This window comes from Diabrotica virgifera, chromosome 8 (assembly GCF_917563875.1).
Source record: "Diabrotica virgifera virgifera chromosome 8, PGI_DIABVI_V3a".
NCBI lineage: Eukaryota > Metazoa > Arthropoda > Insecta > Coleoptera > Chrysomelidae > Diabrotica > Diabrotica virgifera.
The window spans coordinates 175,080,421-175,105,526 of record NC_065450.1 but is presented as its reverse complement, the minus strand read 5'-3'; the positions used below and the strand labels follow the sequence as shown (position 1 = coordinate 175,105,526).

The following is a 25,106-nucleotide window of genomic DNA, read 5'->3' as shown; positions in this document are numbered from 1 at the left end:
ACGAATGCTTCAAAGAGTATTTTCCCAAAGTATGAACTAAATCCACTGGGTCCTAATTTCCATAAGGTTTGTGCGGGGTACTTTTACAGCATTATATTTATTTAATGGCTTCATAGAAACAGACTTCCCTTGCAGTAATATTCAAAAATTGCATACCTACAAAAACTGCCTTTTTCACCTTTAAAACGCATTTTGATTTTTGTTAGCAGGATACTCTCAAATATACTGATCAAAGGCTATCAAATTTTTACTGTTGACTTTACAGAGTTACAAACTTTATTTAAAAATGGATTTCTCGCAAGTAACGGACATTCAAAGTTACGAATCGTATCAAGCGTTGTTTCTGAGAAGTGCCAAAACACATTATTCTTGATCAAAATTATCAAATTATCTCAGCTACATTTCTTATCTACAACGCCTAAGCTTTAAAGTAAATTGATGCCCCCCCCCCATTCGAGGGGGTTTTATGGGGAAGCTCGGGGCAGCTACATTTAATGTTTGAAACATTTTCTTTTTCTACTGTGCCGAATCTTGGTAGATCAATGTTTTCCATTATTTTACCCCCCCCCCCCCCCACCTACCTGATGAGAGGGGGGTTTAAGAGGATGCCCGGGATTAGGAGTGGCAAACTTTTTGGAATTTTTTTTGGGATCCCAAAATTGACAAAATTTAGCTTGTTTAAATCGTTTTTAGAGGTCAAATCTCTGATGATTTGACTAACAATACTCTGGCAAATGTGTTATATTTTTGCAAAATTTTGGAATGTGTTTAATTCATAGAATAATTTAGACATTTGTTTTTAATAAAGATTTCAGTCCTCTACAAATAGCTACTGATGACTTTTAACGCAAAATAATTAGAGAAGCAGGAATTCAACAGTTTAGAACTTCCCATCGAGTTTCCTATGTCCTGGTAGATGATTCACCACCCGGTATGAATATATTTATGACAAATTTGTTATTGTACAAAGTAACAAATACCATTATTATTATCATCCATCATCCTGTCTTGTTAAGTTGAGATTTGATCATAAAACAAGTAGAATTAAACAACAATTTAAAATGTAAAGTGGAAGGAAAATTGAGTTTTGGTGTAAGGTACATTTAAACCTAAACTATAAGATATAAAATAAGATATAAAGGTAAAATATAGGATAAGGCCTAAAGCAAGGCAGCGGCATAGTACCTACACTCTTCAAAACATATCTGAATAAGGCGCTGTCACTGTGGAAAAGAAAGTGCTGCAATATTGGCTGCCTAATCAAAGACCAGAGATTCTACACCATACAATTAACTGATGACCAAGCCATTCTAGCTGAAAACGAGAGTGATATAGACTATATGCCTCGCTATATGCTTAGAAAACTGGAAGAGAAGTACACCAAGTGGAGCCTCACAATTAATATACAATAAACTGAGTACTTAGTTGCTGAGGAAAAACCAGAATGCCTCCAAATAGAAATAGAAACTATAAAATCAACTGAAATCTTCAAATACTTGGGAGTCTAAATAACATAGAAAGCAGGTAGTAACAAAGACACATTCCAGTATTGGCCAAGCAAGATCAGCCACTAGACAACTACATGGATTATTGTGGAATAATAAAATAACAAAAGAAAATAAAAGAAGAATTTTTACAACAATAGTAAAAAGTATCAGGTTGTATAGTGCTGAACTCTGGGAAATAAATCACAAAAACAAATAAAAAATTAAGGTCATGGAAATGAACTATTGGAGACAATGTTGCTGGGCTACTAGACTTGATAGGGTGAGGAATGAAGATATTAGGAGAGAAATGGAAATTTACCTAGACATATAGACACAACTGAAACCAAAAGACTAAAATGGTATGGACACCTGCAGAGAATGTCTGAAAAAAGATGGCTAAAAAAGATAGAACAGTGAGAAAACTAGAAGAAAACGAGGTAGAAAGATGTCTACATACATCCAATACTTTCAACTAGAAGACAAATCCTTCAATTAGAAGATAATTTTAGAGTTATCCTTCTTTGACCACTAAATAGTTCAATGTGGGTACTATGACAAATTTTTAGGTTTTAAGGGAATGGAAGTCATCAAAACTTGTTGAACAGGTTGCGCGCTGATACATAAAAACCAAAACTTCCCTGTGGACCAACACCGTTTTTTGTAATTTTCTTTTAGTTTTTTGTATCGTATGACTTCCACGTGAAGAATTTTTTGGTTTTGTTATTTTTTGTGAAAAAATGAGCAGACACCGGTGTCTGCTTCGGCCCTACAGGTTCTCGAAGCAGACACCAGTGTCTGCTTTGGCCCTACAGAATAGCAAAACAGATACTGAGGCTGTTACAAAAAAAAACGAGGAAAGCAATATTAGCAAAAAGCAAGGTCAAACGTGTCATATTCTGTACGCTTTGTGAAGGACAACCAAGATTTTGCTTAGAGTGGTTCAATCTTTTCCATAAAAAGCAGTCAATTTTTTTTTGGACTGGAAACCTACTACTTTCTTAACTTATTTACTGATCTACCTTTTTAATTTTAGTTAATTTGCTTCATTTTGTATTTTTTGCTGCTTCAATAAAAAGTGGTTAAAATCTTTTATTGTGTTTTTGTCGCCTTTAAAAAAAAATATGGAAAAAATAGACAGCTACTAAAAGCCCAGCATCAGCACACTATTCTTCTGGGCCACATCAGCAGGGCCGGCGATAATGGGCCTGCAAAGGATGCACTGCAGGCAGGCGCTCCTGTTTGGGGGCGCCAAAATGAGCTTTTTTCTGCTAATGCGATACAAAATATTAATTTAAAAGAGACTAAGGGGCGCCTATGCTAGTTTTGCAGGCGGGCGCCTTATACCCTAGTGCCGGTACTGCACATCAGACATGCAAGCATATTAAAAGGCGTTAAAGTGTATCTATCTGGTCAATACAGGTCGATAAAGTTTCAGATGTAGAGCAGTAACTGGTGCCTAATATGGCCCAGAAGGAAAGTTTTAGAGCAGACACTAGTGTATGGCATGGTGCTCAACCTATTAAATCGGGTTAATTCTAAATGGATTGAAAATAAGAATCTTCATTCATATTTCAATATAAATTAATCAAGTCGACACAGAAGAAAGAATATGTCAACACCAATTATTTATTCTAGGTGGCCAGCTTAATTACAAAAAGCCAACTTTTAGTGTCAACATATGTCTTTATTCCTCCATACATATGGAATATAAGATTGAATGAATAAAGTGTGACATGTAGTAGAACGTCTATATTTTATGACGTCTTCATACAGAATAAAACTAGTTGAGTAAATCAAAAGGCTCTTAGAATGATGCACTGATAATCAGCTATTCTATGTAAATTGAAAAATTACATATAGGTATCATTGAATACTTACGATTGGACATGAACCGCTCATAAATTGAGTCACCGAAATATTTCCAGACAATGAGAATCGATATGAGATTAAACAGTATTAATCCGAATAAGATCTGTAAGAATTTCCACTGAAAATCATCAAATATATTTCCCACAATTTCCAAGTAGGTAAATACTTCCTTGTCACGGGCAACTTCAAAAAAATCTGATACGTATAAAATAATACTGCTGTAATATACTTGAATTACATCTAAAATTGATGTATTCTCAAAATAATTTGAAAAAATTGATACCATTACTTGGCTACTCAGTCGCTAAGCTGCTGTTTGTCACTGTAATTTGTCATTCTCCCTTAACAGATGATTTTGACTGTTGACATTGACTGGTGTTCTTTAAGAATGTTGCAATATACTGTCGATAGGTGGCGCTGGCATCTTTGTCAAGTGGTCAAATGGCACAAGAGAACAGTGGCGGCTCGTGATTTTTACAATAGGGGAGGCTATACCTAACTGTAAAATATCTAGACAAATTTGCACTAGCAAAAAAATGCGCCAAAAAATGTAATTTAAGGCCCAATCTTTTGACCATTTTTTATTTACATTTCATAATATCATCCTAATTCATAATTTCATGATATCATATCATTTTAAAAATAGTTAGGGCCGGTTGTTCGAACGCTAATCAACAATGATCATTATTAAATATTTAATTACTGTCACCAAAACTGTCAATGTCAACTTTGTTTGGGTTGCTGAAAACATAATTAATTACAATTATGAGATTTATTATTAATTATGTTAATAATTATTGTTATATTAATTGATTATAGTCTCAGAATTGTAATTAATTATGTTTTAACAATTGACATTGACAGTAATTAATTATTTGATAATGATCATTGTTGATTAGCGTTCGAACAACCGGCCCTTGGTCTAATAGTAAAAGTTTAATACCAAAGTTTGTGTAGTTTATTTGTTAACAATTCCATCTATTTGTAAATAGATACCTATGCATATCAAAATAAATACAGATTTGAAGTTTTGCCGTCCATACATAATGAAGCTTAAAATTTTTTAAGATACTAAACTGAATTTTTTTAATTCTAAACGCGGCCTACTGCGAATTCAAAAACACGATAAATTACCGATATTTTGCTTTGAGTTAGAGATATCGGAAAAAGTTATTTGAGCAAGTTGTTCCAAATATTATTATAACCCCACATACCAAATTTCATAACAAAATTCGCACTTTTAGATTTTTCATTATTTTTAGTCAGGACCCTAAAATTCGTTGTCCCGAGACGCATCCAACCACCCAACGGAGCTGAGAAAGTACTCTGCCTCCCTTGGTATATCTCCGGGCAGCGTGTGATGCCGCCGTAGATGCCACTGTTAGGAGACCGGGTCTCCTTAAACGCCTGCTGCGCTGCACGGAGCATTAGCAAGGGAGACTGTTGGGCTTCTCGGCTCCGTGCTCCGTTCATGCATCTCGGGATAACCCAGGGTCCTGCCTACAATAATATGTAATAAAACTGAGACGCGATCATGCGTTCTAATGCTAATGCTCCGTACGTATGGATAATTAGTGATAATATGGAATTTACACGTTGTATAATAGTGAGAGTAATTGTTGTTTTCGCGATTCATGATAAACAAAACAGTATAGAGTGTATAAAAAATTTATGGGGAGGCTGAGCCTCCCTTGCCTCCTCTGACGAGCCGCCACTGCAAGAGAAACCAGTGATGTGCTCCCATATCACTGGGAGAAACTGTCAAAGAGGCACAGTTTCTACACAAATGGACAAACTATACAATTTGTTTCCTATTCTTTGCTAATGTAATTTCAAACAAATATTCATGTCACCAAAAAATGCCTAATGGATAGTACTGGGCCCTGATTCTAAATCAAATTTCGACACTAAACAAGTCGCTTTCAATATGGCGACGGTTGAAATGCGATTGTGCGAGCCTTGTGGATTTTAGTTGAACTAACGAAGTGACGTCATGAAATAGCGACTATCGAAATTAATAGCGACTTTAAAAAGGGGCCCTGATTCTAAATCAAATTTCGACCAAAAACAAGTCGCTTTCAATATGGCGACTGTCGAAATTATTTGACACGGAGATGAATGAATGGCCAAAAGCGAGGTTAGGTTTAGTTTAGATGTGTTTTGTTTATTTCTTGCAAGGAAAACTAAATCAAAAGGTATTATAATATAGCTGGGTTTAATTGAAATTTGCTTGTTTTGAGGAATTAGATAGAATAGTATTAAATTAGAAATATAATAATTGAGAATGTCCACAACATGAATCATCAACTCAATGAAAGATGTGAGGTAATAATCTGGGAAAATTAGTAAAAAACAAGGAAAATTAATTACCAGCTATTTTATTGCTGGACATGCTGAAATCAAATCTTAAGATTTCCTATATTAGTAATATAGCTGTGCAAAGTCCACAGAAAGTGTGCTATTTTGTTTATAAACAAATTAGCACTCCGAAATCTTTTTTTTATTATTGCTCTATAACTCCGAAAATTTTAACTTTAAACCAAAACACTCACATAAAAATTGACAGTAATTTAATTCTGCACATTGATAATTTATTCCAATTTCCTTCAACGGAAATTTTCTTCGGAAAATTCGGGTTTTCCAAACAAAATCTTTAATTTTCAACTAAAATTTGAGGAAGTAATTATTTATCAATAATTAAATAATTTGGTGACAGTGACATAAATCTTTTTTGTTATGAGTGTCTTGAAGATATGAAAATTTGTATGTACAAAGAGGACCGGAATTAAAAGGTATCTAATGGTTCAAAGATTAAAATCCTGTTGTTTCTAACTCTGTCGCAAATGCCGGTCAAATTTGACCGGTTATACCTGGAATCACTCCTCGCAATTCAATTTGTTTTTCTTCGAAAAGGACACAGAAGCCGTGCTCTTTTCAACAGCGTTAACTTAATTTAATCTAATATTTTCTGAGGGGTTCTATTTGTTTATAAGCCAAAAAATTGTTTCTTTATAACATTCCTGAGACCGCTCAAATGGTCCAATTTCAATCCTGTAAGGTACGTTGAATAGGTATAGTGCTTTTTTATATGAAAATCATAGTTATTCTGGTGTATCATAATCTTTCTGGTTATTATTTCGACCGAAATTTTTTAATTAACATTTTAATTATTGCTAAACTATTGGTTAGATTGTCGCCGGTCTCCTGATATACAGAGAGGGGCTAAATTATGGAATAAATTCATTTTCTCTAAAATGGACGATTTTAGAGAAAAATCCCGAAACAGGTCGATTTTTATTTTTAAATTAAATTTCTTGGCATATATTTCAAACTAGTGACGTCATCCATCCGAGCGTGATGACGTAATTATTTTTTTAAATAGGAATATGGGTTCGTGTTGTAGCTCATTTACAAAGGCGTTCAATGCTCTATTCAGTATTTATTATAAACATTAATATCATTATTTATACAGGGAGGCCAAAAAAAATTTTGAATTAAATTAATTGACGCAAGAAGAAGAATGCATGTAATTTATTTAACTCAAAATACATTCTATTGCTGTCAGAACATAGAAAAAAATGTTTATTTTGCAAATAAACATTGCTTTTAGCTTAAATTAAAAGTTCAAACTGCCAATAGGTAGGAGGGAGGCTGTTTGTGATTTAATTTAAGCGAAAAGAAATGTTTATTTGTGAAATAAACCTTTTTTTCTATTTTCTGACAGCAGTACAATGTATTTTGAGTTAAATAAATTACATACATTCTTCTTTTTGCGCCAATTAATTTAATTCAAAATTTTTTTGGCAACCCTGTATAAATACCTAATGATATTAATGTTTATATTACTGAATAGAGAATTAAACGCCCTTTCAAATGACCTACCACACGACCCCTATTCCCATTAACAAAATTATCGATTACGTCATCACGCTCAGATGGATGACGTCACTAGTATGAAATATATGCCAAAAAATTGTAATTTAAAAATAAAAATCGACCTCTTTCGGGATTTTGCTCCAAAATCGTCCGTTTTAAAGAAATGAATTTATTCCATAATTTAGCCCCTCTGTATAATCTACTATAATAAATCTTCCATGTCTTCAATTATTTAATTATTGATAAATAATTAGGTACTTCCCTAAAATTTTAATTGAAAATGGCAGATTTTTTGGGAAAACTCGGATTTTCTGAGTAAAATTTTTGTTGAAGGAAATCGGAAAAAAAATAACTGTGCAGAACTAAATTACGGTGAATTTTTATTTGAGTGTTTTTGGCTCAAAGGAAAAATTATAGGAGTTACAGACCACTAATTGAAAAAAAAAAAGAAGATTTAGGAGTGCTAATTTGTTTATAAATAAAATAACACACTTTCTGCGGACTTGTCATACCCCATATTACTAATATATGCAATCTTAAGATTCGATTTTAGCAATAAAATAGCTGGTAAATAATTTTTCCCAAAAATGGTATTTTTTCGATAATTTTCCCAGACTATCAACAAAATCCAAGAAACCGAAGCGCCAACCCAAATTCTGAGCAGTCTCAACATGATAAGGTTAATATCCCCAAGAATCTCCGGCTGTCATGGCGGTGTCGAAATAAAATTGCGACTGTCGAAATGAATTAGAATCAGGGCCAATTATAATTTCGACTGTCGAAATTATTTGACACGGAGATGAATGAATGGCCAAAAGCGAGGTTAGGTTTAGTTTAGATGTGTTTTGTTTATTTCTTGCAAGGAAAACTAAAGCAAAAGGTATTATAATATAGCTGGGTTTAATTGAAATTTGCTTGTTTTGAGGAATTAGATAGAATAGTATTAAATTAGAAATATAATAATTGAGAATGTCCACAACATGAATCATCAACTCAATGAAAGATGTAAGGTAATAATCTGGGAAAATTAGTAAAAAACAAGAAAAATTAATTACCAGCTATTTTATTGCTGGACATGCTGAAATCAAATCTTAAGATTTCCTATATTAGTAATATAGCTGTGCAAAGTCCACAGAAAGTGTGCTATTTTGTTTATAAACAAATTAGCGCGCTCCGAAATCTTTTTTTATTATTGCTCTATAACTCCGAAAATTTTAACTTTAAACCAAAACACTCACATAAAAATTGACAGTAATTCTGCACGTTGATAATTTATTCCAATTTCCTTCGACGGAAATTTTCCTCGGAAAATTCGGGTTTTCCAAACAAAATTTTTAATTTTCAACTAAAATTTGAGAGAAGTAATTATTTATCAATAATTAAATTATTTGGTGACAGTGACATAAATCTTTTTTGTTATAAGTGTCTTGAAGATATGAAAATTTGTATGTACAAAGAGGACCGGAATTAAAAGGTATCTAATGGTTCAAAGATTAAAATCCTGTTGTTTATAACTCTGTCGCAAATGCCGGTCAAAGACCGGTTATACCTGGAATCACTCCTCGCAATTCAATTTGTTTTTCTTCGAAAAGGACACAGAAGCCGTGCCCTTTTCAACAGCGTTAACTTAATTTAATTAAATCTAATATTTTCTGAGGGGTTCTATTTGTTTATAAGCCAAAAAATTGTTTCTTTATAACATTCCTGAGACCGCTCAAATGGTCCAATTTCAATCCTGTAAGGTACGTTGAATAGGTATAGTGCTTTTTTATACGAAAATCATAGTTATTCTGGTGTATCATAATCTTTCTGGTTATTATTTCGACCGAAATTTTTTAATTAACATTTTAATTATTGCTAAACTATTGGTTAGATTGTCGCCGGTCTCCTGATATACAGAGAGGGGCTAAATTATGGAATAAATTCATTTTCTCTAAAATGGACGATTTTAGAGAAAAATCCCGAAACAGGTCGATTTTTATTTTTAAATTAAATTTCTTGGCATATATTTCAAACTAGTGACGTCATCCATCCGAGCGTGATGACGTAATCGATTTTTTTTTTAAATAGGAATAGGGGTTCGTGTTGTAGCTCATTTACAAAGGCGTTCAATTCTCTATTCAGTATTATAAACATTAATATCATTATTTATACAGGGAGGCCAAAAAAATTTTTGAATTAAATTAATTGACGCAAGAAGAAGAATGCATGTAATTTATTTAACTCAAAATACATTCTATTGCTGTCAGAAAATAGAAAAAAATGTTTATTTTGCAAATAAACATTGCTTTTAGCTTAAATTAAATGTTCAAACTGCCAATAGGTAGGAGGGAGGCAGTTTGTGATTTAATTTAAGCGAAAAGAAATGCTTATTTGTGAAATAAACCTTTTCTTCTATTTTCTGACAGCAGTACAATGTATTTTGAGTTAAATAAATTACATACATTCTTCTTTTTGCGCCAATTAATTTAATTCAAAAATTTTTTTTGGCAACCCTGTATAAATACCTAATGATAATAATGTTTATATTACTGAATAGAGAATTGAACGCCCTTTCAAATGACCTACCACACGACCCCTATTCCCATTAACAAAATTATCGATTACGTCATCACGCTCAGATGGATGACGTCACTAGTAAGAAATATATGCCAAAAAATTGTAATTTAAAAATAAAAATCGACCTCTTTCGGGATTTTGCTCCAAAATCGTCCGTTTTAAAGAAATGAATTTATTCCATAATTTAGCCCCTCTGTATAATCTACTATAATAAATCTTTCATGTCATCAATTATTTAATTATTGATAAATAATTAGGTACTTCCCTAAAATTTTAATTGAAAATTGCAGATTTTTTGGGAAAACTCGGATTTTCTGAGTAAAATTTTTGTTGAAGGAAATCGGAAAAAAAATAACTTTGTGCAGAACTAAATTACGGTGAATTTTTATTTGAGTGTTTTTGGCTCAAAGGAAAAATTTTAGGAGTTACAGACCACTAATTGAAAAATAAAGAAGATTTAGAAGTGCTAATTTGTTTATAAATAAAATAACACACTTTCTGCGGACTTGTCATACCCCATATTACTAATAAAGTAACGCATAAATTCGTTATTTCGTAAACTGGTTACTTTAAGGAAAATTCCCGAAACACGTCGATTTTTATTTTTAAATTACGGTTTTTTGGCATATATATCATACTAGTGAAGTCATCCATCTGGGCGTGATGACGTAATCGATGATTTTTTTAAATGAGAATAGGGGTCATATGATAGCTCATTTAAAAGGGTATTCAATTCTCTATCCAAGAATATAAACATTAACATAATTATTTATACAGTGTGTTCAAAAAACATTTTTTAATTAAAATAAGTGAGACAAAAAGAAGAATATAATGTAATTATTTGATTCAAAATACATTTTACTACTGTCAGTAAACAGAAAAAAATTTTATTTGACAAATAAACATTGATTTTCGCTTAAACGAAATGTTCAAACTGCCAAGCGACAGGTGGGTGGCAGCTTTAACATTGAATTTAAGCAAAAAACAATATTTATTTCTCAAATAAACATTTTTTTCCTGTTTTCTGACAACAGTAAAACGTATTTTGAATTAAATAAATTACGTACATTCTTCTTTTTGTTTCAATTATTTTAATTAAAAAAATGTTTTTTGAACACCTTGTATAAATAATTAGGTAAATGTTTATATTAGTGAATAGAGAATTGAATACCCTTTCAAATGAGCTATCACATGACCATTCTCATTTAAAAAAATCATCGATTACGTCATCGCGCCCAGATGGATGACGTCACTAGTATGATATATACCTATGCCAAAAAATCTGAATCTAAAAATAAAAATCGACCCGTTTCAGGATTTTTCATTAATGTCGCTGGTTTACGAAATAATGAATTTATGCGTTACTTTATGGACGCACTGTATATGCAATCTTAAGATTCGATTTTAGCAATAAAATAGCTGGTAAATAATTTTTCCCAAAAATGGCATTTTTTCGATAATTTTCCCAGACTATCAACAAGTTCCAATAAACGGGAGCGCCAACCCAAATTCTGAGCAGTCTCAACATGATAAGGTTAATATCCCCAGTTGTAACTAAAGTCCACTTTACATCAACAATAAATTGGACAAGAAATTGACCAAGTTATTCAAGGCCAAATTTGACGTGTAAAAGCACACTTTGACATCTAAGTTTGTTCGTTATAAACTTCACGTGAAGAAATTGACGAAAAAGAAAATTGTTCTATTTTTTCATTTATTTGGCGTGAATTCAGTGTCACCAACCTGTGTCCATTTGGCGGGAAGTGGAAGTAGAGCTGTAGAGCTTTTTGTTTATTATTATTTGTTGAGGTTGAGTCTTTCATGTTCATGACAACCTAAAAATTTTGATTGGAAAATGCATATAAGATAAGGGGGTGGGAAAATGGAAATTAGTGGCTTTTTTGCAGTTCTGTCTGTTAGTTTTGCTCTGGCTGGGTCTCTTTTGTTTAAACAATTATGTAAGTATTATAAAAACGTTTTCAATTTTCTGTATTCTTTAGGAAACGAATTATTTATGCATATTATTACCTGTAAATAGTAGTACCTATTTCCTATTTCTTTTGATTTTTAATTGTAAAGAATAGAAAAATTACCATTCATTTTAATTTTTTAGAATCAGCTGAAAGTGGTCTACAAAAAAACCAGGAAGGAAACGTATTATAGCCTTGTTGTGGCTATGAAAGGCAAAAGAAAGATACCTATAAAAAGTGTATTGACTAGTTGGAAGAAACTCCACATTGTCGATGCATAATAAGATATTACTTTATAAACAAATATCAAGACCTAGGAATGGAACCTGGATAATATAGTCATCAAGAAGATAGCAGGAGGTCATGAGCAACAACAACTTCATAAGTATGAGAATATTGAGGAAATCCAGCTCCTCGATATCTACTACTGGACAAACTAGAAGATTGAAGAGGACAAAGCCTTTTGAACTAGTTTGAGTGATAGGTGATAGTGAAAAGCAGAGCGTAGTGCTTGTGTGCCTGTGTATGTTAGAATAGTGCACGATCTTGTTAGATTAGATAAGAGACGCTATAGGGTAAGCTCTTCATTTTAAGGAACAGTAGTAATTTAGGTTAAATTAAAATTGCTCATTGGTCAGTTATGACCAGATTGTAATTCTCTGATGTTTGGCAAAAAGGGCTGAAGTCAGAATTGCACATCAATAATGTTTTGATGATTTCTGGACCATAAAAAAAGTGTTGCAGACTTAAACTGTATGTACCAATAAAAAGAGCCGATTTTTCTGGTCCAGAAATCATCAAAACATTATCGATGTGCAATTCTGACTTAAGCCCTTTTTCCCAAACATCAGAGAATTGCAATGTACAATTCAATACAAATGAATCATCATCGTAGTGATGATTATGGAAAAAAATATATATATATAGAAATATATATATTTTGTGCAATAAAAATGTTTATATTTATCAAGGATGTATTATTTGGTATGGCCACATATACTTCTGGTATATCGTCGGTGATGTGACAATACCTCCTATCTGCTTTTTCATGAATTTTGTAGGAGACGAAAAACCATTTTTAGGGTCATCTGTTTTCACATGTAAATTTTGACATGTTTTGTAGTAAATAGATAATTGAATTTACTACAAAACATGTCAAAAAATATCATATGAAAACAGGAGGTGACTGTAAAAAAAGTTTTTAGTCTCTCTTACAAAATGGTTAACAGTTAATAGAGAGACAGATAATCGAGGTTCCACTGTATAGTGAAATTTGGACACCCGACACCCCATACAAATTTTATGGGGGTTTTGTTCGTTTAAACCCCCCCCCAAACTTTTGTGTAAGTTACAATTGAATTATTATTGTGGTACTATTAAACACAATGTTTTTAAAACTTTTTTGCCTCTTAGTACTTTTTTGAAGTCAGTTTTTATCGTGATATTTTGAATATTTGTCAAATCCACCACATATTTGTATATGGTTAAGTACGATTGTAGAGACTAATAATATGAAAATTTATTTATGATTTACATTTTTAGGTATATTTTGAACCATTTTAAAAAGAAGCCATATCTTGATAAAAAGAGCTTTATCGAAAAAATAGAAAGAGGTAAAAAAGTTTTAAAAACACAGTGTTTAACTAATGGTACCGCAGAAATAATTTAATTGGAACGTACCCAAAAGTTTGGGGGGGTTAAAGGGAACAAAACCCCCATAAAATTTTTATGGGGTGCACAAATTTCACTATAATTTTTCTTTAAGATGTTACTGCAATAATATTGCTTCATGTCCATTTTCAATAAAAAATCTTTAATAGTTTTCGATATATTCGAAAAAATCGAATTTTCATTTTGTATCTTCAAAGGGCTGTAACTTTTTTTGTGTGCATATTTGTACTAAGGTAAGTTAGGTTCATTCAAATTATTTTTGGTCCCAGAATATGTGATTTAATTTACGACCAATCTTTTCGGGACACCCTGTATAATAAATGGGATTAGCTGGCTTAAAAATTCATAATCTACGTTCTGTAGAAAATATACAGTTTTTGGTTTCTTTTTAACTAGATCTTAATATCTAACCAAGCATTTTAAGACCTTTTTATTATTTTTTCGATGATATATTCATGTTTTTAGTTTGTTCAAAATATTCTAGATGATTGTACACTATAATAGATAGCCAACTAAATAAACACAAAAATTTTATTTTTGTTACAGCCTGTATATAAGTTTACCTATATATACAGTGCATTACGCACCACCTTAAAAATTGGGCATTTTTGATGTCTCGAATTTCCTAAACCTGTTGTCCCATCTAAGTGATTTTTTTATAATAATATAGCCTGAGGCTATAGGTTACTGCCTTATGCTTGTCATGCACGGGGAGCTATACTGTAATATATATTATATGACGTCGCTCTCTATAGTAATGAGTGAGCCTGCACATACGGAACCATTAGTTCCCTGTCTGCAGGCTCACTCATTACTATAGAGAGCGATATGATATAATATACATATATTACAGTATAGCTACCAGTGCATGACAAGCTTAAGGATGTAACCTATAGCCTAGGCTATATTATAAAAAAATCACTCAGATGAGACAACAGGTTTAGAAAATTCGAGACATCAAAAATGCCCTATTTTTAAGGTGGTGCGTTAATTTCTTGGAGAAGTGTATTGTAATTTAATGTAAATAATGTAATATCCAATAATTGTAATTTAATATAAGATGTAATATAAGTTCCTTAAAAATATATTTTTTATTTCCCACCATACATTCTCCACAGGTCTAAATATCGATGCTAGACGTCCACCGGAGGTCCTCTCAGGACGTTAGATGGACGTTCGGCAGCAAGACATTGGACCAAACTGGGACATCCTATGAAGGTCCAATTGACATTCACTGAACGTCCCCTCGGACGTTAGGTGGACGTCCATTGGACGTTTGGCAACGTGGCATTTGGACCAAAATAGGACGTCCTGTTAAGGTCCAATTTACGTCCCCTAGGATGTCCGATTAAGGTCCAATGTACGTCCCTTCGGACCTTAAGTGGACGTCCAACAGACATTCGGTAGCGCGACATTTGGACCAAAATAGGGCGTTCCTTGGACGAAAACGGACCTCCCTAAAGTCTGTGAAGGACATCCTTGTGCTATTAGGGATGTAGGTATATAGTATCTTTATTCTATTATATTCTACTCTATTTCAAACCTATTCTATATAAGTATCTACACATTACACCTATTATCATCATCATCATTCTCTTTGCCTTATCCCTATGCAGTGTCGGCTTCCCTAATTGCATTTCTCCACACAATTCTATCTTGAGTCATATCAATGTTAATCCCCTTTACCAACATGTCCTGCCTTATCGTCTTCTTTGGTCTTCCTCTCCTACTCCTTCCAGGAATCTGCACTTCAGCTATTCTTCGTATTGGGTGATTAACGTCTCGATGTTGAACATGACCAAACCATCTTAACCTATGCTCTCTCATTTTGGCATCAATTGGTGCCACACCTAGACTTCCCCTAATATACTCATATCTAATTTTATCCTTCTTTGTCACTCCACTCATCCATCTAAGCATTCTCATTTCCACCACATGCATTCGTTGTTCCGCTTTCTTTTTCACTGCCCAACATTCAGTTCCGCGCATCATAGCCGGTCTTGTGGCTGTTTTATAGAATTTTCCCTTCAGCTTCATTGGAATTTTTCTGTCACAACACACCACTCGCTTCTTTCCACTTCATCCATCCAGCCCTAATTCTACTGCATGCATCTCCATCTATTTCTCCATTACTCTGTAATACCGATCCTAGGTACTTAAAACTATTGCTTTTCACAATCATTTCACCTATTATATTATATTTTACTTTATTCTATACTATATATCTATTCTAATCTATCTATATATTTCATTTAATCTGTTACATTCTACTCTATTCTGTTTTAAATCAAATACTTTATTAGTAAGTATCTACATATATATTACATCTATTCTATTATATTCTACTCTATTCTATTTCAGTTTATTTTATACTATATATCTATTCTAATCTATCTCTCTATTTTATTTATTTTATTAATCTGTTCTATTCTATTCTGTTTCAAATCAAACACTTTACTCAAACAAAGAAACAAACGACATTCAAAAGCTTCTAATAAAAAAATCATTGCATTGGTACTACTGAAAATATTGACATTTTTACAACATTTATTCCAAGTTCCTTCAATTTTTTTGAGGACAAGAAAATTTTGCTTTCAAGAAATTCACGAATTTATTGGCGTCAAGTTAATAACGAACAAACTTGGATGTCAAATTGTGCTTTGAGAACACGTCAAATTTGGCCTTGAATAACTTGGTCAATTTATTGTTCAATTTATTGTTGATGTAAAGTGCACTTTATATCGAAATGAATAAGAATCGCTATATTCTGCGGCTGTCATGGCGGTGTCGAAATGAAATTGCGACTGTCGAAATGAATTAGAATCAGGGGCCCTGTTTGTGCTGCGCATGCGCAGCCCTGCTGCTGTCGCTGTCATTGTCACGTTGTGAAAAGTTGGGTTAGGGTTTAAGAAGTCTTTGAATTTGTTATTATTGTTTGGTTTGGGATTAGAAATAGATCTACATAAATCACAATGAATTCTGCGAATGATGAAAAGCCTCGTGTTATATTGGAAGAATATAAAACGTCCAAAGTATGTATTATCTTCGATTTTTTACTTGTTAATAAAAGTCTTTAGAGATGTATTCCGTTATTTTGTAGCACTTGCCTTAAATTTTAGAGGCCTGTAAAATTTTAGCGTCATAAACCAAGCATGTTTATGACTTATTTGCTTTTATCCACCGACTTATGAATTATCCTCTTAATTTTGCTTTGAGTCAATTATTTTGTTTGACTCCTTGTATTGATGAAGTTACTGAACTAGTTTATAATAACTTAAGTTTAAAATTCTTTTTGTGATTCTTGGAGCTTGAAACATAATAAAATTTTATCAACAAAAGAAGAAAATGAACATCCATATGTCCCACTGACTGTATTAGTTTAATAACCCTGAAATCGCAAACTTTTCAAGAGAGCAAAAACAAGATGTTATGTGAACTCTTCATTTTTTCTGTGCAACTTCCTTATCTAAGTTAACCAAATTGTGCACTAATATCAGTCACATCAGTATAAGAATTGTCATTTACAGATACACGTTTTTGTTGTTTACATATTTTTTGTGGTTTTTAGTTGAGAAAAACACTGAATTATTGGCTGAAATTCATATCTGTAGATGCATAAAAATCTGCAGTTTGTTTTTAATGCATTAGGAAAAAATTTGTGTGAACATAATTTGTGAAATCAGCGAATTTATTTTATTATAACTGTGAGTGTAACTTTTTTTTAACTAAAGTAATTAACATTAAAACCTGTGCTGATAAGGTTAATTTGTTTTGGAAACATTATAATTTTTATGAAGTGGCTACTACTCCGTGATCAGGATTAATATCTTTATTTATTTATATTTTACACATTAGCTGTTAATAGTCATTTCTGCATTAAATTAAAATTCAAAAGTGAGGATAACCATGCCTTCAGAACTCTGTACTAAATGCAAATATTCCATTGAAGGTGAAGATAAACCCTTATACTGTGACTGCTGCCGTGTAGTGTTTCACTTGTCAGAGGGTTGCTCAGGCCTCTCTAGCTCAGAAACAAGGGCTGTGGTTCTACAAAAAAGAAACCTTCTCTATCTTTGTGTTGAGTGTCGTAATGCATTTAAATCAGCGCCCATGGTGGTCAGGATTGTCCAGGAACTTCAACAAGAGGTGGTTAGTCTTAAAAGGGAGATTCAGGAGTTTAAATCTTCCCCAACACTAAATACTGATGCACTTTTTGAGGAGATAGAAGACGGGAGCCGGAGAGTCAAAAATATTATTATACAGGGTGTAACAAAAATATAGGTCATAAATTAAACCACATATTCTGGGACCAAAAATAGTTCGAATGAACCTATCTTACCTTAGTACAAATGTGCTCATAAAAAAAGTTACAGTCCTTTGAAGTTATAAAATGAAAATCGATTTTTTCGAATATATCGAAAACTATTAGAGATTTTTTATTGAAAATGGACATGTGGCATTCTTATCGTAGGAACATCTTAAAGAAAAAATATAGTGAAATTTGTGCACCCCATAAAAATTTTATGGGGGTTTTGTTCCCTTAAACCCCCCCAAACTTTTGTGTATGTTCCAAATAAATTATTATTGTGGTACCATTAGTTAAATTCAATATTTTTAAAACTTCTTGCCCTCTTATTATTTTTTCGATAAGGCAGTTTTTATCGAGTTGCAGCTTCTTTTTTAATATGTTGACATAAAAATTTTATGAGGGTTTTGTTCCTTTAAACCCTCCAAATGCTTGTGTACGTTCCAATTAAACTTTTACTGCAGTACCATTAGTTAAACACAGTGTTTTTGAAACATTTTTGCCTCTTTGTATTTTTTCGATAAGGCACCTTTTATTGAGATGTGGCTTCTTTTTTAATATGGTTGAAAATATACCTAAAAATGTAAATCATAAATAAATTTTCATATTATTACCAAGTCTCCATAATCATACTTAACCTTATACAAATATGTGGTGGATTTGACAAATCTTTAAAATATCTTGATAAAAACTGACTTTTTGAAAAAGTACTAAGAGATAAAAAAGTTTTTAAAACATTGTGTTTAACTAATGGCACTACAATAATAAGTAAATTGGAACGTACACAAATTTGTTTTAAAAAAATACAAAATTGTTTGGGGGAGTTTAAAGGAACCAAACCCCCATAAAATTTTTAAGGGGTGTCCAAATTTCATTATATTCTTTTCTTAAAATACTACTACCATAAGAATGCCACGTGCCCATTTTCAATAAAAAAATCTATAATAGTTTTCGATAAATTGGAAAAAAATTATTTTCATTTTGTAACTTCAAAGGGCTGTAACTTTTTTTACGTGCACATTTGTACTAAGGTAAGTTAGGTTCAATCGAACTATTTTTGGTCCCAGAATATGTGATTAAATTTATGACCTGTATTTTTGTTACACCCTGTATACAATGTACCTGAAAACCATTCAAGTTAACCAACATCACCTATAAAGCCTTTCGTCTTGGTCGACTAGCGGATAAAACAAGACCTCTTAAAGTCGCATTCAATGATTCAGCCCTTGTTATCTCTTGTTTAAAACAGCGCAGAGCCTTATTGGGTTCAAATCGGCAAATTGGAGCTTATCTTACCCTATTGCAACGTGAGAAAGTGAAGGCAGTTTATCAGGAATTGGAACACAGGAAAACCCAGGGTAAAGAGGACTTGAGGATCAAGTACTTTAATGGGGTGCCCAGAATCATCAAGAAATTCAATAATTCAAAAAACGATCATTGAGATTATATTTTCAGAATGCTGGGGGTATGTGCACCAAACTTCAAAATTTCAGACATGCTGTGGTTCCTTCTAGTTATGATATTATTATTATCATTGAAACATGGCTTACTTCTAAAATCTTAGATGCTGAATTGGGATTGAGTGACTTTAATGTGTATAGGCACAACAGAGACACTCAAACTAGTTCGAAGACTCATGGTGGTGGTGTCCTTATTGCGTGTGCTACTAGAAAGTTAATCATTGGTGCTGTGTACTTTCCTCTACTGTCATCTGGGTCATTATATGAGGAGCATTCCACCTGTATGTTGGACTTAGCAGATAGATTCAGTGACTGTGAATTCTGTATTTGTGGTGACTACAACCTACCTGAGGCATCCTGGTATAATCTTAGTGATGGTGTAACAGTTGAGTGTCCGCAACACTATCCAGCAAATATTATTTGTACTTGCTACAATTTTCTTAATATGTCACAAGTAAATACTTTGCCTAACCTTAATAATAAATTTTTAGATCTAGTTTTTTGTACGCAGAGGGATGCAATTGTTTCGATTTCTACTGATATTCTATTGAATACTTCTCAACATTCAGCTTATACTATATTGTTACCTGCAGTTAATTTAAATTTGTTTCTTAAATATGATGTCTTTTATCATGATTTTAAAAAATGTAATTATCAGGTTTTAAATGAACATTTAGCATCAATTCCTTGGAACGAGATATTAGATGTATCAGATATTAATTGCTGCATAGAAAATTTTTACCATATTTTATATGACGCCATCAGTATGTTTGTTCCTGTCAATTGGTTTAAATCGTTGAACTTTCCAGTTTGGTTTTCACGAGAATTGATTGAACTTGTCATACAGAAAAAAATAGCTCACCGGAATTTTAAAGCATCAGGCGACTCATATGAGGAATTTTCAGTGTTAAGGGAAAGATGTAAATCATTACAAGCAGTATGTTATAAAAACTATTTAGAGAATATTCAGGCAAATCTTTCAAGCAATCCCCGCTCTTTTTGGAGACATGTTAATGCTACACGTGGGTCTAGCGCTTATCCTAATGTAATGTCTAATGAAGGTGGGGATGTAATAGCTCAGTGTGGTGAGGAAATAGTCAATCTATTATTAAGGAAACAGGATTTCCCAATCTTGGTTTTATTTATCGCAACAGTCATGATCTCTCACCTACTGTATTCAAATTACTGTACTGCTCTCTAGTGCGCTCATTACTTGAATACTGCTCTGTTGTTTGCTCTCCATTTCATCAAGTTTACATTGATGGATTGGAGAGCGTTCAGCGGAAGTTTCTAAGATCCTTAGCTTGTAAAGCACATATTAATATAAGAAATACTGAAAATTTCGTCATAGATTATTCTGGAATAATGTCTCAATTTAATGTTGCTACACTGAAGAACCGCAGGTTGAGAGCGGATATGTTGTTTCTATTTAAAATTCTAAACAATGCTATTAATTGTCCCTCGTTATTGGATAATGTGTACTTAAACACAATACATAGAACTCGACACACTGCACTCTTTTATATTCCTTTTCATAGGACTGAGTATGCTCGTCATTTTCCCTTGTCGATAATGTTCAGTTTATGTAATGACATGCTACTTGATCCATTCTGTCCAAGCATTAATGTCTTCAAAAGGCAGCTTGGGAGTTTGATTTAAATATGTGAAATTTTTCATCTTCTGTAATTGGATATACTGTGTTATTTTACAAATTTCATTGTTTAATTGTCTTTTATTCGTTGATTTTTGATGTTTTTTGTATATGATTTTTACTTTTACTATCTTTTTTTTGTATTCGTTTGTAAATGGTTCTACCGTCGAAATAAATAAATAATGCGAGTATGTATTTATTTTTAGATATTGACATTGCTTTACCCTTAAAATATGATAAGACACTATTGCTAAGACAACTATACTAAAAATTCGAGGATTAAGGTATTTCAACCTGCCATATTACAAGTTAAGGTACTAGAGAAGTCTTACTTGATCAATGTTTCTTGGCTAACAAATGCATTATCACAAAGGGAGCGTTCAAGTATTACGTAACGCGATTTTTGAAGATGTTTAACCCCCCCCCCTACGTAACGCACTCTTATGGAAGTTTAACTATTGCGTAACGCAATTTTTGAAGATTTTGCCCCCTCCCCATCCTGCGTTACGTAATACTTGAACGGTCCCAAATGTTAGGGCAATATCCCTTTCAGGCTTGAACTTTTTTTGAGTGAAAATGAAGTTTCCCTTTGAATAAATACGATATACGGTATCTAAAAAAGGTGTAAAAAATGCAGAAAAAAAAATTCATAGTTTGAATCTGTCACCAATGACATGTCACGTTCGTGCACTCTCGGCTTATGTTCTATGAATGCAGGATCGTAAATGTATGAAAAAATTCACTTTTATTAAACGTAAAACACTATTAGGACCAAATAACAATTATTTTTATAATTTTTTAATATGCTATTACATACTAACTAAAATAAAACAAAAATTGCTTCCTTGCTGAAGAAGAGCTCGTTGAAGGAACAGGTTCTTCATCCAATACAGTTTCTTCAATATCCTTGTCATCGGTGTTATTTTTAAATATTTGAACCTCAAGAGCATCATCATTTTCGCCATCTAAATCTTCTATTTCGTACTAGTTACCATCATTAAACAACTCTAGAGCCAAATCGTGGATGAGAGGCACACCTGTAATTAGAAAAAATACTTGTGTCATTTAAATAGAGAAAAATTAATAAAAAGTCAAACCAATAAATATTTAGGATTTTTAATTTCCTGCTATTGAAAATTGAATGTGTGATGACAACTCACTATCGTGATATTCAAATATTACGGGACAAGATCTCAACAAACAAACCAATAATTTCTTAAATCTTGTTTATTATCTTGAAGTTGAAACTTTATCTATACCACAACCCCATTACAATAACATAAGCACTTATAAAAAACAAAATATCTTTTACTTACCTTTACCGGTTTTGTCGTCAAAATACACAGCCATCTTATAGGGTATTCTATTGCAAACTAAGCGCGAATGCGTTGAATAATTTCAGTTACTCTGATAAAATACAATAGACACAATATATTGATATCATCTTTCCCAGTAAAAATATGTTTATTTTGATATTGATACCCATATAAACATGAGCTCACAATCGTGTCAGCCGGTCAAGAAAGGGATATTTCAAAATTAACCGTACTTATCACATATCTACTCTCGATCACAGTGTAATGCAAACTGCCTTGTGGAGCTCTTGCTAATGCAGAGAGTAAATAATGACACAGGCACACTATGAAGATTCTAAGATAATTAAATTATATGCCATTATTCCACAATGATGGCAGCACCTAAAAGATCATGTTCAGCCAAAAAACAGATTTTCCATTTTTTAAGGTTATTATTTTTCAACAAATAGCGAACACAAATAAAATAAATATTGTGTTCAGCCAACTTTCAGGCTTCAATATCTCTTCTCCTTCTTTCTTAAGTTTTTGCCCTCTGACATTCAGTTTTTGGTAAATTTCTACTTTAAATGTATTTTAAACACAATCAATGTGTGATGTAGTTGTGTCTAATAGGGAACTTGCACATAAAAATATTTCTACATAAAATTGTTAATTAATGTTTAAAAATGTTATATTCAAAATATTACATCTTAACAATGAATAGTGTACGTACAACAACTGATAATAGTTCCGTGCCCAAAATTTCCGTTTCAAACAAATTCAAAAGCGCGAGCTGGGGTCTGACGTCACCAACCACAGTGTTCTCGTTCACCCGTTCGGTGAGCTATTGCATTGAATCCATTTTGCCATTGCTAGTTGTGCATGTCGAATAACTGTCTTGTTTGCTCGGCGTTTATATTATTGTATTTAGTGTATAATATACTTTATCAAAATGGAAAATAAATCTGCGCAATATAAGAACTATATAGTGCCGGAATGCCAAAGCACAACTGTCAGAACATCCAACAAATATTTTTTTTACTCTACCAGTAGAACCAAAAACGTCGATTGAAATGGCTAAAGGTATGCTCTCTCTCCTGTCGTTTCCCCATTACTGAGGATCGTGATTTCTTCCAATATTCCTAACAATGTTTCTCCATTGGTCTCTATCTTCAGCTGCTCTAAGAGCATCGCAGAATGAGTTTCCAGCTGAATGCTTTATTTGGTGAGACCATCTAGTTGGTGATCGTCCTCTTGATCTTCTCCCCGGAACGTTTCCAGAAACAATTAATCTCTCCAAACTGTCTTCACCTCTGCGAAGCACGTAACCAAAGAATTGCAGAATTCGTTGCAGACATATTGTGGACAGCCTTTTTTTAATATTGAGTTGGTTTAGAATGGAAACGTTTGTCCTATGAGCTGTCCAAGGTATGCACAGCATTCTTCTCCAGCACCACATCTCAAAGGCATCAATTTTTTGGCGCTCGCATGCGCGAAGAGTCCAAGTCTCTGCTCCCTATAGAAATATTGAGAATACAAGGGCATTCACCAGTCTCATCTTGATATTTTGAGAGATAGATCTGTCTTTCCAAACTTTAGTTAGGCGACTCATCGCATTTTTTGCCATACCAATACGTCTCCGAACTTCTGCTTCACAGTTACCATCGTTAGTTATACTAGATCCGAGATAGACAAAGGTGTTTACTATCTGGTATTCCTCTAATATGTTAGTCAGTTGAATAGTGTCAAATCTGTCGACCACCATTATTTTTGTCTTACCTTTATTGATTTTCAGACCAACTTTATTGCTTTCGTACTCAACTCTTCGCAGAAGATCAAACATTTCTTGCCCATTTGCTGCTATAAGTGTAGTGTCATCAGCAAATCTTAATTTGGAGATTTTCCTACCAGCTACTGTTACTCCACCGGCCCATCCTTCTAAAACCATCCTCATGACATGTTCACCATAAATGTTAAATAAGTCAGGTGGCAAAGGCATGCAGGCGAGATAAAAAGGATATTTCACAAAGTAGCAAAGGTCTTTATGTCTGTGAGGATCATTTCGATGTGAGTATTTATCTAATTAGGTACCTAATACTAATAATACATTTTCTCTTAAGAAGAAATATTAGGTAGTTGTCGTTTCATGAAATGTGCCTACTTAAACTTGTTTATTTGTTGCAGTTAGAACAAGACATTAATAACTATATAAATTCAAGATTATGGCTGGTCCCAAAATTATTAAGTCAGGTGTTGTCCCGCACATATTTGATTGTTAACCAGAGAGAAAAAGAAATTTTTCTGAGCCCATGAGGGAAGCAGCCCTTAAAAGGGTTAAACGTCAGCTTCTTGAAGATGCCGCTTCCACATCTAACTCTGTTCTAGAGGACAATGATGATGATAAGAGACAGTGTGATAATAGTTTCACAAACTTAGTTCAACCAGGACCTGAATTAAACCAACCAGCTTTACCTCAAAAACTGAATAATGCATAAATAGAGACTCACATCAACATCAGAAGTAAAGGTATTCAGTGTAAATTTCAAAGGAGTGTTACAGTCGAGTTGTCTCCATTGAAAATACATAATAAGGATGCATGAACTTCACCTATAAAAGACTTGCAAACATTATTTGAAGATAATAGTGAATATAATGGTAGTGATTACTATTGGTAAAATGAAAGTGATTCTTCTTGTGATGAAGATTCGAAAGAAGGGAAAGCAAAACAATTTAAAATGTTGTCTCTGAAGTGTACAGTGATGAAGTTACAATACAGATCTAGATTGTATACGTTTCAATTAATAGAAATATATTGTAAAACACAAACAATGCATCTATTTTTCACTCTAAAAAGAACAGGACACACATTTATGTCTCTTGGAGATGATTTCATCATAAGCGAAAGCAATGCTTCGAGAATATTTGCAAAATCTGTTACATTAATTAGTAAATATTTAAGATC

The 25,106-nt window shown here is 32.8% G+C and overlaps 2 protein-coding genes and 1 long non-coding RNA gene across 3 annotated transcripts in view; 1 reads left to right on the top strand and 2 right to left on the bottom strand.

Annotated features, from left to right (window-relative positions):
• The window catches only part of LOC114328914 (UBX domain-containing protein 6), a 46,981-nt gene extending 43,316 nt beyond the window's left edge, over window positions 1-3,665 (bottom strand). Inside the window, exon 1 of the mRNA XM_028277902.2 lies at window positions 3,366-3,665. The gene's annotated coding sequence lies outside the window, so the exon portion shown is untranslated. The remainder of the gene's footprint in view (window positions 1-3,365) is intronic.
• A 12,633-nt stretch (window positions 3,666-16,298) lies between these two features.
• The window catches only part of LOC114328915 (DNA-directed RNA polymerases I and III subunit RPAC1), a 37,813-nt gene continuing 29,005 nt past the window's right edge, over window positions 16,299-25,106 (top strand). The window contains exon 1 of the mRNA XM_028277903.2: window positions 16,299-16,464. Coding sequence (XP_028133704.1) covers window positions 16,405-16,464 — 60 coding nt within the window. The 5' untranslated portion in view covers window positions 16,299-16,404. The remainder of the gene's footprint in view (window positions 16,465-25,106) is intronic.
• Window positions 21,030-22,294, bottom strand: LOC114328916 (uncharacterized). Its single transcript, XR_003652244.2, has 2 exons — window positions 22,166-22,294; window positions 21,030-21,886 (listed from the first exon to the last, which is right to left on the bottom strand). It is a non-coding gene; the product is annotated as an uncharacterized LOC114328916 (long non-coding RNA).